Raw genomic sequence first — 16,871 nt, 5'->3', positions numbered from 1 at the left:
ATCTCAGCTCACTGCAGCCTCCACCTCCTGGGTTCAAGCCATTCTTCTTCCTCAGCCTCCCGAGTAACTGGGACTACAGGCTCATGCCACCATGCCCAGCTAATTTTGTTTTTTTTCTTTTCCTTTTTTTTTTTATTTTTTGAGCTGGAGTCTCGCTCTGTTGCCCAGGCTGGAGTGCAGTGGCGTGATCTCGGCTCACTGCAACCTCCGCCTCCCAAGATTAAGCAATTCTTTGCCTCAGCCTCTGGAGTAGCTGGGATTACAGGTGCGTGCCACCCACCATGCCCGGCTAATTTTTTGTATTTTTAGTAGAGACGTGGTTTCACCATCTTGGTCAGGCTGGTCTGGAACTCCTGACCTCGTGATCCACACGCCTCGGCCTCCCAAAGTGCTGGGATTACAGGCGTGAGCTACTGCACCCGGCCAGTTTTTGTATTTTTAGTAGAGACAAGGCTTCACCATGTTGGTGGGGATGGTCTCGATCTCTTGACCTCGTGATCCGCCCACCTCAGCCTCCCAAAGTGCTGGGATTACAGGCGTGAGCCACTGAGCCCGGCCCATGAAGTACTTTCTCACCAGACTAAGAGTAGCAGCCCAGGAGAGAAGCCCAGAGGCACACACCATGGAGTTTCCAGAGAGATTCTGCAAATCCATTAACACAGAAGACTAGGGAGCAGAACCAGTTACTTATTTGAAGAAGAGTGGGAAAACCTGAGCTGTCTTTGATTAGGAAGGACTCGTAGGTTAATCAGAACTGTGATGCTTTCACAATCATTTCTCATTTGAATGGTTCTCGTTGGTTATGTCCCTTGAAAAGGCATTTGTAACACAGGCTCATGGAACCTGTGTGTATCTCCAAAATTCTGTTTCTCCCTGCACGACAAGCGAGAGCAATGGGCATGCCTGCTTCTGGGCCTCTGCTGTGGGACCTCGAAGGCAGTCTCGTCCAGGCCCTGTGGCTCCCAGGCAGGAGCTGGGTTTCTCGGAAGGTCACGACAGATCCTGGTCGCCCTTGAAGCTACCATACTAAATCCATGTCCCTCCCGTGCCCTCTCTGCCAGTTCAAAAACCACGCCCACATCTCACCTGTACTGTTATTTACCAGAGTCCATCGATTGTCTAAGGTGGGACCTTCCTTCCTTCCCTCCCTCCCTTCCTCCCTCCCTCTTTCCTTTCCTTTCCCTTCCCTTCCCTTCCTTTCCCTTTCCCTTCTCCCTTTCTCCCTTTTTCCCTTTCTCTCTCTCTCTCTCTCTCTTTCTTTCTTAATTTTCACATCTCTGATTTGGGATGCAGCTCAGAATTGATGATACAAAAGTATTGGGCCCTAGTTTCTTGGGAGCATTTTTTCTTTCTGAGCACTTCATAAAATAACGATGAATCTTACAGGGAACAGCATCTGAGATTCGGTGAAATAAACATCTAGTGCTTAAATTTTCTTCATCAAATCAACTCCCTGTTTCATGTAAATGTGCTTATTTTAAAAGGAAACTTTTATCACTGCTTTAAACAGAGCGCCAATATTCTTTGATGTGCTGCTTGTATTTTTTCCTCCCAGATATTAAATAATCTATAATTTTTACAGTCTGTCTGTGTATATTACAGGGGGAAACTTGCCCTGGGCCGTAAGGCAGAGACAGATGGACTTGTATTTCACCCCAGTGTGGTGAGAAAGAAGTGCCTCCCAGACCAGAATCTTTGGTGGACACATTGGTGTCTAGATGGCAGGAGAGAGGACACAGAAGGCACTGGAATAATACCTGAGCAGGGTGTGCACTGACCCCACAGGTACAGAGCAAAGGCCATGTGCACAGCAGGGCAGAGCCACCTGCCCGCAATCCCCATTCCTCCGCTTCACAGCCAATATCCCACCAGCTCCACCTTCAACACACACCCCTGATCTGATCCCTCCTCCCCTGCCCCCGCACCGTTCCCCTTCTCGCCGCTCTCCTGTAGGATGATGCTACAGCCCCGGCCGGCCTCCTCACTCCCTGGTCTACAGAATCTCTGCCACCCATTCTCCTCTGAGCCACCTGCATTCCACCTTCCGTTTTCACCTGTCACTCATTGTCAAGCCCCTGCCATTGCCTCTCTCAAACTCCTCTGTGTTGGAAACACCTTCCCTGCTCTTCTCTGGAGGCTGTTTCTGGCTGATCTACGAAGTGTGGAGATGATCGATAGCTTCTTTCCATCGTGGCACTGAGACGGGGGATTCAGCCTGAGGGATCCGGGTCTTGGGGAGGTCTGGTCCTCCCGCTTCACTCTCCAGTGGGATACGCTATAGCCCCACGTGCTGTGGCCTGCAGTGTCCGCAACCCACTCACCAAGCTCCAGCCACTGGCACCACCCGAGCTCTGCCCACCGTGGGCCCCTGGATTGGCGGATCCTCCCGTCGGAAGACCTTCCCCGGGATTCTTGTGTGTCTGGCCCCTTGTCACTCCGGTCTCTTCCCTAAGCCTCTCGTGTTAACCCTCCTCTCTTTCCTTCAGAGCATTGATCATGCTCAGGCTGTTGTTTGCTGGTTTAATTACCTGTGTGTTACCTCTGCCCTGGACGCAGGAAAGCCAGGGTCTTGATAAACAAGCCAGTCAAGATCCTGGCTTTCCCAGGTCCTTCGATTCCAGCATCTGGAGCAGGTCTTGGCTTTTCCAGCATCTAGAACGGGAGCTTCATAGATGTCCGCTGAGGAGACGGATGAGCGAGGGGAGCATCAGGACACTGTCTAAGACACGGGGACGTCAGCATCCCTCCTAGGATGCTGAGGGTAGCCGGAGGCCTGTGTTGCGGGGCGTGGCTTCAAGCGGAACCTTGGGTGGTCTCAGTAGGCGACCACAGGACAAACATTCCGGGAGGAACAGGAGAGGAATGTCTTGGGTGTGACACAGACAGGGTCAAGAGCGTATATGACACGGCTCCATCGGGAGAGTGCCATTCTGGTCTCAGAACACAGAGGTCTGGTCTTGGCTCAGCTTTTCCTCACAGGTCTCTGCTGGCGAGTCCCTGCTCCCCATGCACTCAGCTCTGGCCCCTTCCAGCTCAGATTCCAAAACCCCCCACTTCCGATGCCAGAAGGCTCCTGGCCCTCAGAGGTGGTCAGGCGCGGCTCAGTGTGTAGACTGTGGAGGGCTGGGCGCTGGCATGGCCCGCGCTCCCATCTCCCCAACCCCAGGTCTTACCTTGCACAGGGGCCAAGGGCTCGTACACCACCCGATAGCCCTGCAGGATGCCATTGGCCGCCGCAGGCTCGCCCCAGGAGACGTTGAGCGTGGTGGAGGTTATTTCTGAGAACACCAGAAAGCTGGGGGCCCCAGGGGCTAGGAGAATAGAACACAAAGTGACTTTTACGAATGCTCCTTTATAGATCATATACATACATGTCTGTGCCTCCGTATAGAATAAAAAATGTTATTAGATGTTATTTTCAACTCAGTAAAAGCCTAAATGCCATAAAATGAAAAGATTTATTGATCACCTCAGAACTTCTGAGGATCAATCAGAAACGCAGACCCTCCCGAGAAGCGCAGAGAAAATGACAGTGTTTAAACACAAAGGGGCTTGAGAGACAAAACGGCAGAGGCATAAAAATGAAGAATAGATGGAAACAGAAAATGCAACGCAGAGAGCTCCATTTTCTAGCAACTGCTGGAGGATTCCAGAGGCTCTCGTCCTGCTCTTTGCAGGAGAGACGGAGCTCTGTGAGGGATGAAGCTTCTCTTGACCCCTCCTCGCCTCTCCCTCAGAGGCCTAGGGGTTTTGGAGGACGCCCCCTGCTCCTGCACCTGAAATTGCCCACGAGACTCTCCCAGCTCTGAGTGTCCCCCTGGATCTGGAGGAGGGAGGTGGCTGGTGGAAACACCTAAGCGCTACAGAAGGTCAGGTGTGGCCGGGCACGGCGGCTCACGCCTGGAATCCCAGCACTTTGGGAGGCCGAGGCAGGTGGATCACGAGGTCAGGAGATCGAGACCATCCTGGCTAACATGGTGAAATCCCATCTCTACCAAAAATACAAAAAATTAGCCGGGTGTGGTGGTGGGCGCCTGTAGTCCCAGATACTTGGGAGGCTGAGGCAGGAGAATGGTGTGAACCCGGGAGGCGGAGCTTGCAGTGAGCTGAGATCGCTCCACTGCACTCCAGCCTGGGCGACAGAGCGAGACTGTCTCAACAAAGAAAGACAGAGAGAGAGAGAAAGAGAGAGAGAGAGAGAGAGAGAAAGACAAAAAGAAGGTCAGGTGTGTAGCCAGGGGGATGTGGAGTCTGCTGGCAGCTCCCCCTCTGCCTGGGCGCCGTGTAAGGTGGGCGTGTACCAGGGCTGCCCCTACCAGACAGCCTAGATGGGGACCTACTCTCCTCGCCCCGGCACCCCTCGCTGCTCAGAAGTGCCTGTGAAGTGGCACCCACCCTGCTCCCTCTCTGCCCTCCCTCCAGTCTCTGGATCCTGTAGCTATGACCAGCCAGGCCGGCAGTGCTCAACATGGCCCTGCCCCCATCTCTGCCCACAGGTCTGCCCGCATCCTTCTAGCTCAGATGCGGGCACTGGATGAAGCCAAAGGAGGTGGTCCTTGCAACCTGGTTGTGGTCAGCACGTGGGAGTATGATGCTGAGGGGCCCTGATTCCTGGAGTCCTTTGTCTGTGGGTCGGCTGAGCCCACGGGATGTCGGAAGGCCCTGAGCCCTACGTCTCTGCCCACGTCTCCCAGACCTCACTCTCCTGGTCTCTCAGACTTCCAGAATCCTACAGAGGGCCTTGGAGAGCTCCCTAGAGCCCAAGGCCAAGCAGCTTCAAACCATCCTTCAGCCTGCTAGGAAACAGATGTGCTGGAAGAGGGGTCTGCTGAGAACAGGTGCTGCGCCCTGTGCGTGGAGATGAGGCCAGAGCAGCGTGGCACCTGTCCGAGCCCTCGGGACTGCCCTGCGGCATGCACGTAGTGAGCAGTCTCCAGGGGTGGTCTGTGGCCCTGAAACGCAGGGGAACACCCGTTGCTGTGGCCCGGCTTTGCTGCCCAGGGAGACCCCCCACGCCAGAGATCTGGACACGCTATCAGGCAACCCTGATGAGAAGCTCCATTCCCTGGAGGAACTGGAATGGATGCTGTCAGTTATGAACGAGGACCTCACTGCAGACTCAAAGCCCTTCCTCCCCTCTGAATCTCCAGGGCTCTGGAAAAAAACATGCATTGCTCCAACCCACCTAACATTTATTTAGTGCCACTGTGTAACCAGTCTGAGGCCAGGCACAGGGAGAACAAATGAGCCAAACCCAGTCCTGCCCATCCAGAAACTCCCAGCTACACAAAAGGTGTTGCCTTCTGCCTGGGTGGGCCAGGAACCACTGTGTGAGGGGACCTGAGCTGGCGCTCTCAAAACACATGTCCAAGGAGGCCTGCCCAAAGGAAACCCGCCTTCCTCCTACCGGCCTGGTGGGTGCGCCCCTGCCGGGGGTCACTCCTGGGCCCATCTCCGGCGGCGTTGAAGGCTGATATGCTGACGACGTACTCAGTATGGCTGGTCAGGTTCTTCAGCCTCACCACGGGCTCGGGGAGGAACAGGACCTTCATCTTCTCCGTGTCGTTCTGGCTGTCTGCCTCCCAGTAGTAAATCTGTTAGGAAGAGCAAGATGTTGGGGTGGCCCCTGGGGAAGCCTTCCGGGAAGGGAGGCCACTGAGTGTAAGGTCAGAGTGAGGGGGTGAGCTGAGTTCTGGGGCGAGCTGTGCCTGGGTGGGAAGGTGGACAGGCTCCCTCCCGGAGGATCAGGGAGAAGCTGAGGCTACTGTGCACCGACGGGGACCCCTGGCTGTTAATATTGTTTGGGAGATGATGTTTAGCATTTTCCTGCTGTTCATCTAGGGTATGAGCACTGCCTCATGAAACAAAGTGCTGCTGAAGATGAGGTCTGAGGACGGAAGGGAAGCTTCCTTTCGGCTGCCGATGGCGTGCCCTTCCTTGCAGACCTAGCTCTGTCGGTGTTTTGATTTTTTGGCCTCTCCCTCTCCCCCATCTTCTGGAGAGAAGGGAAGCCATCCCATGTCCACCCCGTGCTCTGAGCTATGGAGAGAACTGTTCCCACATTTTGTTCAGAGCCGACATCTAAGTTTTCCTCAATATGGCAACATACTTTGGAGATTAAAGCAATCAAAAATAACAGGCAGGAGAACCATGTTGGGCTCAGGGCTGCTGGGAAGGCCTCATTCCTCTGGGGTGCCATTTCCTCTTGTCTAGCTTTTATGTGCTTGTAGTTGAACTTGATGCCCAAGCACAAAGGTTTAAAGAGGTTGCCAGAATTGCTTCCCTAGACAGCTGGCCGGAAACCACCGCTGCCTCCGGCCAGTGCCAGCCAGGCTGCCTAAAGACACCACCAATCAGAAGACCGACCTTGGCTCTGTGGGTCTAAACCAGGGCCAGGCTGTTAGAGCGGCTTGCCCATGTGAAAAGGCAGCACAGAGGCTTCGGGGCGGCAGCCTGGAGCGCCCCGGGGCTGGCACGCCTGCCTCGCACACCCGCCTGCCTCGCTCCTGCTGGGCAGGCCCTGGCAGATGAGCAGCACTCATTTCCACCCTGCAGGATGCAGCGGGCTTCTACTCACTGAACTGACTGTCTAAGATCTTCTGCTCGCCCAGGCCTTGCTGACCTGAGATCAATATCCAAGTTCAATGTCTTTATCATAAAGGAAATTAGAAAACATATTTTGGACATACATAAATAGCGCCATGCCTCCAAGCTCATGGGGTTCTCCATTAGCTCATTCATCACTGAAACAGCCCTGCCATGGAGGAAGGTATTAATTTTCATAACACACCTGCAAAAATCATCTTTAAATGGACATTTAATTGGTCCCATAGTCATTAGGAGAGGCTAGCCCCCAGAATCTGATGACTGATCGACTTGGGCCCTGGCAGAACAGACAGGGGAATTTATTCCGGAGAAGGATGGGGGCGTTTTCATGGCACAGACCCGGGATGCTTACGGGCCCTGCACTCTCCAAGACTTAGGCCAGGCCTCAGGGATGGGACCCTGCTAGGCGCTTCCTGCCCCCTGGATAATCCAGCCCCGCATAATGATTCCTCATTTGAAGCTCTCCTGCTATGGCCTGCTGCCTTTCTTTCTCCCCATCTCTAGACCCTCCAGTGATTATGGGCGGTTCTCAAAACGGGGTTCCCAGGGACCTCACATCTGGGACCTTGTGAGGAATGCGATTGGCGGGCCCCACCCTGGACCGACCGAATCAAGGGACTCGCTCAGTGTCCAACTGTGACCCAAGGACATGTCTGGGATGGGGAACCTGGTCTCTTCCAGGTGCCCTGTGTTCTTCTATTGTCAGCCAGTGTACTGGGGGCTCCAGAATGGGCCCAGGAAATGGAAGCGTTCCCCAGCCACGCCACGCGCCTGGAGTGGGGAGAAGCTGCTGGATGAACGAGGGCCCCCAACCTGGGTTGTTTTGTGGTGGGCACAGCCAGCTGCACAGTGAGCCTGCCCCCACTCCCCGTGATGCCTTCCACCCATAAGCAGCTGTGACCACAGCTAAGAGGCCAGGTCCAGCCAAGCTCCGATGTTTGGGCCCCAGCTCTCCAGGCTGAGCGCCTGCGGGGTCTGCTGCTGGCAACGCAGTGGGCAGGACCACGTGAACCAGGGGTGCGCGAGTGAGCCGGGGGAGGCAACCGCACGGGAGGGCCTTGCCTTGTAGCCTTGGATGTTCCCATTCTGGCTCTCCGGGGGCGGTGGGTCCCATGTGACCTCCAGCTGGCTGGCCGTGAGCGGGGTCACCTGCACGTTCTGCGGGGCCATGGCCGGGGCTGAGGAAAGAGCAACACGGAGAGAAGCTGTTTATTCAGGGCTGGCCTGGACCCTCGCCCACACGCCCACAGGGCTCACGCATGCCCTGATTCCGCTGGGAACCACACGAGAGATTCTGCCCTGGGCCGTCACCCTGGCTTGGGAGGCCTTGGACAGTTATGTCCTGGGATCCATGGCTCTGCGTCCCTCCCAAGAGCTCTCAGCCCTTTTTTGCCAGGGAAGACTGCAAATCCTTCTTCCCATACGATGTTCTTAAATGCATACAATAAAATATATAGAATTGCACAGAAAAATGATTATACCGAGATACAGTTAGCAGAGTATTTGAAACCAAAGGTATGAGATCGTAATCCACGTGATTCTTGGTTAATACCTGACCAGGCTTAGGGGCTGGTCTGATGGCTGCTGTGAGATCAAAGCACTGGTGGGTGAGGATGTTAACTTGAGGTCCCAGCAATGCCTGGGACGTAACAGGGTCACCGTGGCTCTGTCCGCGAGGGAGTCACAGGACTCCTGACTGTTGTGGTTTTTGTCACTGATATTCCTGATTGAGATTAGAGAAAAGATAGCTGTGTTGCCATGACAGGTTCAGGCATCCCTGGCTATGAAGACCCCATCTAGATGAAGCTCGTCCAGACACACAGAGTTGTCCCTACAAGAGGGACAGGGAGACCCAATGTCTGAGAACATGGCTGCACCCTGCTCTCTGAGGCCAGCTCTGGCTTCAAATTCTGAGGATCCAGTCTTCATCTCCAGTCCCCTCGCTCCCCCTGGGGAGGAGCTCACTGGGGTATTGTCTGCGTCTGCAGGGCTACATGGTGCATGCAAACCAAAGGACACCTGAGGATGGTGTGGCCGCACCTCCGCACACCTCCATTAGAGGTGTGGCCACGCCTCCGCACCTCACCACACTGCAATTAGAGGCGTGGCTGCACCTCTGCACCTCACCACACAGTCATAGGGAATTGGGAGCACACGCCTGCATTCCAGAATATCTCCGTCCTGTCTGCCCCGTGCCAGCTTCACACCATCTTTGAATTCCACGCTGCGCACTTCCTCTTGACAGCCTATTCTCCGCTACTCCCTCCTCCCACTGGGGCTCTCCCAGCTGTCCATGAGCTGGGCCCTGGGGAGCTCCAGGGCAGCTGTGCCGGGGGCCTGGCTCCTGCAGAGGCCAGTCGAGCACTCCCCTCCGCCTGCAGCCGGGGCTGGGGCTGCGGCCCAGGAGTGTAGCCTTTTGACCAAGTCTTTTTACGGACCATTGATGGAGACGATAAAACAGTCGTGTCCGAGGGAGACGGTCCAGCACCCGGCTCTCTGGAGAGGCCTTCTTGGGAGAGACTGACCTCAGGACTCGCCCCTTCCCCATCACCCCCTCCCCACTTTCTGCTCTCTCCCCCCAGTGCAGAATAAAATAGTAATTAACACCCACGCAGCCTGACACCAACTATTTATTTTGTTCTAACTGTGTGGTTTCCATATTATCACTGCCCACCCTGCCGTTAATGCAAATGTTAATAGCTCACACCAGGTTGTTGTGACAGACGCTCAGCCTCATTATCAGAAATTCTTATTTACCGCTCCATTAAACAACAGAATCACACAAAAAAACAATTCAATCAAAACTAACTGGAGGAATTTTAACAGCCACATTAATAATCCAAAACATAAATAAAGTTAATGTCTTCTGCATGTTTGCCATCGGCAACTCCATTGCAAAATTACTGTTGTACAATTAAAATGTGAAAGGCAAAATTGAGTATGGCCATTACCTGGTAGTCGGTGAGACATCGGCCCCCCACCTCCCCATAACACCCCCAGGGTTTCCTTGCAAAGATGGTCAAACTCAGCACGCCCAGGACAGCTCTGGACTTGGATATCTGCCTGTAGGAACCGGTGGAATCTGTGAGCTCCAGGTGAACCCCCAGAAATCAGAGGCCTGCATGCCCCTTTCTCTGGGGTGAACACGAACTGGGCAAAGGCCCCTGGCCCTGTCTCAGGCAGCTGAGCCGCACTGCTGTGCCCACCAGCAATGCTGCACCAAGGCGCTTCTGGACCGTAAAATTACTGCAGGCAACAAAGCATTTTTTATTGACACCAGCAGGGAAAAGAGAAACATATGTCAATACTGAGCAAAGCACGTTGGTTTGGAGACTTATTTTTTGGCTCCTGAAAGCCGCTGGGTCTCTACCCTGACAGGAGAACCTGACTTTCAGGAAGGCCCTGCTATTGACAAGCCTGGTGCAACTCTCATTCTTGGCAAAGCGTGTGCAGTCTGGGAGCCACGGAGCATCTGATTGTCGTTCGCTTTTTATTTTCCCACTTTAGCGTTTGCAGTGTAAGGATGACATACATACCAGCTTGGAAGCTTTAAATTAAAAAAAATACAAGAAAATTTTAAAAAGCATTTTAGACCGGCAGTTGCCGGCATCTGCTGATAGGTAGATGGCCTGCAACCAGCATTTAAAGGGTAAGGTGCAAAGCTGGGGTTTTCTCTGGGGTCTCATGCTCAGGCCACGAGGCCATCGTGGAAATGAGTGACTCAGGTCCTTGCTGTGATGGGTCCTCTGGCAGGGGGCCTCTGCAGCCTTGGAGAGGGATCTTGCTGAGGCAATGAGAGATAAGCTTTCAGGACTTCTGGAGGGTCCCTCACCTGACAGCCATCGTGGAATTCCTGACATTTCTGAAATGTTCTGGAATTATGGCTGATTGCTTGGATGGCCTTGCCTGGTTGGGTGCTGAGGGCTGAGCCAGGCTATGGCATGGCTCTCCCGGGGTCTCCTGTCTCTGTGGGAAGGGGTGGGCTGGAGGCTACAGCCAAGCCCCAAGCAGCAGCAAGGACAGCGTTCTGTCGCCTCACCCAGCCTCCCTGGGCTCGTTGTCCCTAAGTGGCCAGTGAGCTTCAGCTGGAACAAAAGCAGCCGCTGGGACACAGTGGCTGCCCTGACTTAGTCTTAATTTGCTGGTGGGAGGTGAGCACCAGCAGCTCATGGTTCTACCTCCACGTCCCACCAGACCCAAGGCGAACCTGGGCCCTGCATGGCAGGCTTGGGCTGCAGCCCCCTCACCTCAGGGTTTAAGAACCTCTGCTAAAGGTAAGGCAGCTGGACAGGCACTGGTGTGGCTCAAACCTCAGGAGAAAAAACAAATGGTTCTACATGGCACTTGGTGAAGCAATGGAGGCCTCAGAGAGTGAGGGAAAGTTTTCAGAGCTATAGGAATTAACTCTGCAGGGAGAATGATGCTCATTCATTCAGCCTGCACCAACTCATATAAAACATTCACCGGCCACCACGTGGAAGGTCATCCATCTGATCTGGGGACAGTGACATGGCCCCGTGACTGGTGGTCGCTCCAACTGAGGGAGGACTGCATATGTTCCCCTCTCGCCCCACATGACCAAATGAGTCACTTTCTGGAGAGTCACATGACCTGCAACCTTCTCTTAAAGCAGCCCTGAGGCTGGCAGTCACACGGGGGCTTCTCCCCCAGCCAAAGTCTTGGGACGAAAACGGCAGGTAGAAGCACCGCTGGCAGGACCAGCCCTTGAGGCTTGGAGGTTGTTTGTTATCTCAGCCTAATGCTGCCAAAATCTTCCTGAATATTAACCAGGGTCTAGGCCTGGGGCTGAGGGATAGGTGGACACCAGATGTGAAAGACAAGTTTGACCAGAGAGGGACATGCATCACAATAATCACGGTGCCAGGCGGAGTGTGAGGACAGGGTCAGGGGCCCAGAGAGCATGCCCAGCTGGGGATGTGGGTATTTCCTGGAAAGCAGAACATCTGGCTGATCCTTAAATAACAGGGAAGATTTGAGACATGACAGTAGGCCAGGGAGCAAGGGCACTGCTGACTGTAGAGATGGAAGGAGAAAGAGTAGAGGGGTGGAACACGGGGGTGGTGTTCACCTAACATGGTGTTAGGTTCATATCAGATGGGTGGTCATCCTACTGCTAGAGCCACCCTGTGCCACGCCGGGTATCTACTGTTGCCAGAACCACCCTGTGCCATGCTGGGCATCTGTTGCCAAAGCCACTCTGTGCCATGCTGGGTGTCTGCTGTCACTAGAGCCACCCTGTGCCATGCCAGGCGCCTCCTGTCACTGAAGCCGCCCTGTGCCACCCTGGGCACCTGCTGTGGCTAGAGCGGTATTGGACCAGGATAGACCATGCTGGATTTCTACTTTTAGTTTCTGTGGCCCATTGATTGACTGTTTGGGTAAAGCAAGGTTTTAATGGATAATTTGAGAATCAATGTTAATGTTTTAATATAATGAAATAATTGTTTCTTTATATGATTTTTTAAAAATTGTATATTCCTCAGTTTGCTTTAATGACATCAACATTTTCCTGGTGAGATTCTCTTTCTGATTTCCTGTGGAACTACGGGAAATAGAATTCTCTGATCTCATTTACCTTCTCAGCAAATCTTGCCGGCAATCTGCTCCCCTGAGCAGGGGGACCTGGAAACAGGCTCTGGGTCTGGGTGATTCTGCAGCTCGGGAGCCCTTCTCAATGAAGCAGGAGGTTTAAAGGGATTACCCTGCTTCTACTCAGGTGGGGACAAGTGAGAGTTGGAGACAGAGAGCAATGACTCAAGGCAGAAGTGCAAGGAAGCCAGGGGCAGAGCCTGAGCGAGCAACCCAGGAAATGCAGAACCCTGTGTCTGGGCAAGCGCAGAGCCCCAGGAACAAAGGACATGGTGCCTGGTGCACCCCAGCCAGCTGAGTAGCTATCTGCCATGCCCACCAGGAGCTTCAGGTCCCTACATGAGCTGAGGGACATAAGGGCTTTATTGCAACTATTCAACTCTGCCTTCCTATGGCAAAAGCAGCCTCCAACAATCTGTAATGCATGGGCATGGCACTGTTCCAATAAAACTTTGTTTACAAGAACAAGTAATGGGCTGGATTTGGCCTGAGCTGTTTGCAGCTCACTGCAGCTGTCTGCAGATGCACCTCCTGGTACTCATGCCCTTGGGAATCTCCTTCCCTTGAATGTGGGCTGAATACGTGGCTTGCTTCTAAGGAGTAGAATGTGGCACTGCTGTGGCTCAGAAATAAGAGCCTGTGCCTTCTCTCCTGCTCACCCATTCCTGTACTCTGGCCAGCCCATGCTAATGAAGCCAGCTGCCATGTTGTGAGAGGCCCCATGGAGAGGCCCTTCACATGGCAAGGAACTCAAGTCCAACAGTCCACGAAGAATGGAATCCCACTAGCAACTGCATGGGTGAGCCTGGAAATGCATCCTTCCCTGGTTGAACTTTCAGACAAGACCACAGGCCTGGTTGACACTGTGCCAGAAGACCCTGAGGCAGAGGACCTACTGAAGTTGTGCCCAGATTTCTGGCCCACAGAAACCAAGGTAGGAGATGTGTGTTGTTTTAGGTTGCTATGCTGGGATCATTTGTTATGTGGTAACGGATGACTGATACATCCCAGCTGTAGCTCCAGCTCCTCTAGGAAGGTGCCAGCCTCAGCCCAGCCTCTGCACATTCTGAGGGCTCCAAGACTGGCTGGAGTTTGGTGCAGCCCTTGCCATGAATGTTGGATTTCATGGTGTGGGTGTGCAGGTGATAACCCATGGTCTGGGTCCGCATGTCTTTACACACAGCCAGACCTGGCTCAGGGTGGGGCACTACAGGTACGCAGAGGAAACCTAAGAGATGCTTCTGGCCTTATTTTGTGGGGCGGGGGGATGGAGTCTCGCTCTGTCACAGAGGCTGGAGTGCAATGGCACAGTCTCAGCTCACTGCAACCTCCGCCTCCTGGGTGCAAGCTATTCTCCTGCCTCAGCCTCCTGAGTAGCTGGAAGTACAGGCGCCTGCCACCACACCTGGCTAATTTTTGTATTTTTAGTGGAGATGGGGTTTTTATTGGTAGGTGAGTCAATGAGGATGACAGAATTCTAGAACTGTGCATGGGTTAATGTGAATGGTTCTGAGTACAGATGCCTCAAGAACACAGAAGAGGAGGAGTTGCTGTGTGCTCTAAGTTCCAACTAAGCACAGGGATATGTGGAGAGAAAGGCAGGGCACTCCAGGTGAGGGGCTGAGAGCAGCACAGGTGTGGCAGCTGGGGCAGGGGACACTCTCCTTCCATAGCCCCGGGGGATGGCCTTAGTCTGCTCTGCTCTGACATGGCAGCTGCAATCCTAACAAACTGAGTGACTTTAAAGATTGTGTTTTAAAAAGCAGTTGTTTCCATAGGAAAAGGAGGTTGAGACCAGACAGCTTCAGACTCATGATAACAAATACATTTGTCCTAGAGATATTTCCATTTTAAAGGTTAGCTCTGAACCCTCAATACTACTAGACAACTCTGGCATTTGATTTTGTCCAGTAATGATCTTTGCTTCCCATCATCAGGGAATAGTGCGTCCACCTTCTTATCAGCTCAATAGCCATCATCTCCCACTGTTATGATAAACAAAGTTAAGAGCCACTCCAGCCAACCGGCTCTGCGGCTTGCAGACTGTGTTTGCTCCCTGGCCCGTAGAGTGAGTCCCCATCACAGGAAGATCTGGGTCCTCACAGATCGTGACGGCATCACAACCACAGCCCCTAACTCATCGGTTTCATTGTATGCAGTTTCTACTCGCAAAATTCAACCTGTTGACCGGGCGCGGTGGCTCAAGCCTGTAATCCCAGCACTTTGGGAGGCCGAGACGGGCGGATCACGAGGTCAGGAGATTGAGACCATCCTGGCTAATACGGTGAAACCCCGTCTCTACTAAAAAATACAAAAAAAACTAGCCGGGCGAGGTGGCGGGCGCCTGTAGTCCCAGCTACTTGGGAGGCTGAGGCAGGAGAATGGTGTAAACCCGGGGGGCGGAGTTTGCAGTGAGCTGAGATCCTGCCATTGCACTCCAGCCTGGGCGACAGAGCGAGACTCCGTCTCAAAAAAACAAACAAACAAACAAAATTCAACCTGTTGGAGAAAGATTTTATTCTCCTTTTAGAAAACTGAAGCTGGGTATGCTGGCTCACACCTGTAATCCCAGCACTTTGGGAGGCTGAGGAGGGTGGATCACCTGAAGTCAGGAGTTTGAGATCAGCCCGGCCAACATGGTGGAACCCCGTCACTAGTTAAAACACAAAAATTAGCCGGGCGTGGCAGTGCATGCCTGTAATTTCAGCTACTCTGGAGGCTGAGGCAGGAGAATGGCAGGAACCAGGGAGGGAGAGGTTGCTGTGAGCCAAGATCGTGCCGCTGCACTCCAGCCTGGGCAACAGAGCAAGACTCTGTCAAAAAAAAAAAAAAAAAAAAAAAAAAAAACAACAAAACAAAAAACTGAGGCTTCAAGGGGTTAAGTCACAGACCTCAGAATGAGCTGGATCTAAACTTGGATCCGCCTAACTCTAAGGTCCAGGCTGCTTCTCTAAGGTGGGAGTTGCACAACTTTAGGTAAAGGCCCAGATAGTAAGGATGTTAAGCTTTGAGGGATGAAAGGGCTTTGTTGCAACGATTCAACTCCACCTTCTATGGCAAAAGTAGCCTCCAACAACATGCATGGGTGTGGCGGTGTTCCAATAAAACTTTATTTACAAGAACAGGTAATGGGCTAGACTTGGCCCCTGAGTTGTTTGCAGATCCTGCTCTGAGGCACAGGAAGGAAGTACAGAAGGGCTGGGACAAGAGCAGAGGCCATGATCCGGAGATAGTGACTGTGAGCTGGTATGTCAAGTGCAAACAGCCCTGGGGCAGAATTCAAGGCACCTGGCCCAGGTGTCCCAGCCAACACCCTTGCAACCTTGTCCCCATCCTTTAACCCCAGGGCTGTCAGGAGTGCAATGGGAACTGGCAGCAGGCTCTGGCCACTCTGGGAACCCTGTGAGGGGCAAGTGAGGGGTGTGTGTGATGGGTTTGGGCCGCTAGCAGAAGGTGGCGCTTCTGTGACACCTTGCAGGTAACAGGCGCTACAGGATGTTTCCGCAGAGGCAGGAGACATGACATGAGAGGCCCTACGGGGCAAGTGAGGTGGGAAGGAGGGCACAGGCTGGCTTCACGCCCTCAGGGCCCACGTCCTGAAGCCCTCTGTCTCGTGCTGATTTGATTCCACAGGGCCTCGCTGCCTTAGATGCAGTGGTCAGGCCTGTGCATCCTGGTCCCACCGATCAGCTGAGCGTTCCTGGAGGACCCTCTGAAATCATCTGCACTTTGCTTTTTCTCACCTGAGAAACGAGAGTAACCTTTAAGCCCTGCCTCTGCCTGCATGTGGCAAGCGCCTGTCATCTATGACAAAGGAGAGACCACCGCAGGCAGTGGGTGGGGGTCTCCCTGAGATTCTTACAGTCCTCCCACATCTGAAGGCCAGGAGCGCCTGTGCCAGAAACCAGGTGATCTCTGGTCCTCGAGGGGAAGGCCAAAGGAACACTGTTTACAAGACCCAGGAGCAAATGGGGGTGGGAGAAACAGGCCAGGACAGCAAAGAGCTGCAAGACAAGCACACCAACTCAGGAAAGCGAGCCCGACGCCAGCACCAGGCACTCCGCTCCCCTGTACACCATCGCAGAAGCTGCGGATGGGGTTTTACGGCCTCACACGAGCCCGGCCCGGCTGGCTATTAGGCCTTGACCGCAAAGCATCCATTCTTTTTCTCCTTGCGGGAGAATGTTTTCAAATAATTTTTCTTTTTTTTTTTTCCTGAGATGGGGTCTCGCTCTGTCTCCCAGACTGGAGTGCAGTGGCATGATCACAGCTCACTGCAGCCTCCACCTTCTGGGCTCAGGTGATCCTCCCACCTCAGCCTCCCGAGTAGCTGGAACTAAAGTCATGCATCATACCTATCTAATTGTTTCTTTCTTTTTTTTTTTTCTTTCCAGAGATGAGGTCTTGCTACGTTGCTCAGGCTGGTCTCAAATCCTGAGCTCAAGCTATCCTCCCACCTCAGCCTCCCAAAGTGCTGGGATTACAGGCGTGAGCCACCATGGCTGGTCCCGAGAACTCTTAACGAGGAGGGCAAGTACCACCAGTCTGTGTCCTGGCCAGCCTGGGTCTCCTTGCTGCTCTAACCCCAGGCGGGAGAGGAGGCCCAGGTTTCATATTTACCCGTGTGATCCGCACAGCGGATCGCTGGAGACCAC

The 16,871-nt window shown here is 53.5% G+C and overlaps 1 protein-coding gene across 8 annotated transcripts in view; it reads right to left on the bottom strand.

Moving 5' to 3' along the window:
• Positions 1 to 16,871, bottom strand: part of SDK1 (sidekick cell adhesion molecule 1) — a 954,524-nt gene that overhangs the window by 61,033 nt on the left and 876,620 nt on the right. For all 8 annotated transcript variants that reach the window (XM_017894742.1, XM_017894733.1, XM_017894760.1 and 5 more), the window contains 3 exons: positions 7,669 to 7,784; positions 5,408 to 5,594; positions 3,174 to 3,311 (listed from right to left, as the gene is read on the bottom strand). In XM_017894742.1, the coding sequence (XP_017750231.1) occupies positions 3,174 to 3,311; positions 5,408 to 5,594; positions 7,669 to 7,784 (441 nt within the window). The remainder of the gene's footprint in view (positions 1 to 3,173; positions 3,312 to 5,407; positions 5,595 to 7,668; positions 7,785 to 16,871) is intronic.

The sequence above is a fragment of the Rhinopithecus bieti genome, unplaced genomic scaffold, assembly GCF_001698545.2.
Source record: "Rhinopithecus bieti isolate Rb0 unplaced genomic scaffold, ASM169854v2 scaffold_1017, whole genome shotgun sequence".
NCBI lineage: Eukaryota > Metazoa > Chordata > Mammalia > Primates > Cercopithecidae > Rhinopithecus > Rhinopithecus bieti.
This window is presented reverse-complemented; position numbering and strand designations above follow the sequence as displayed.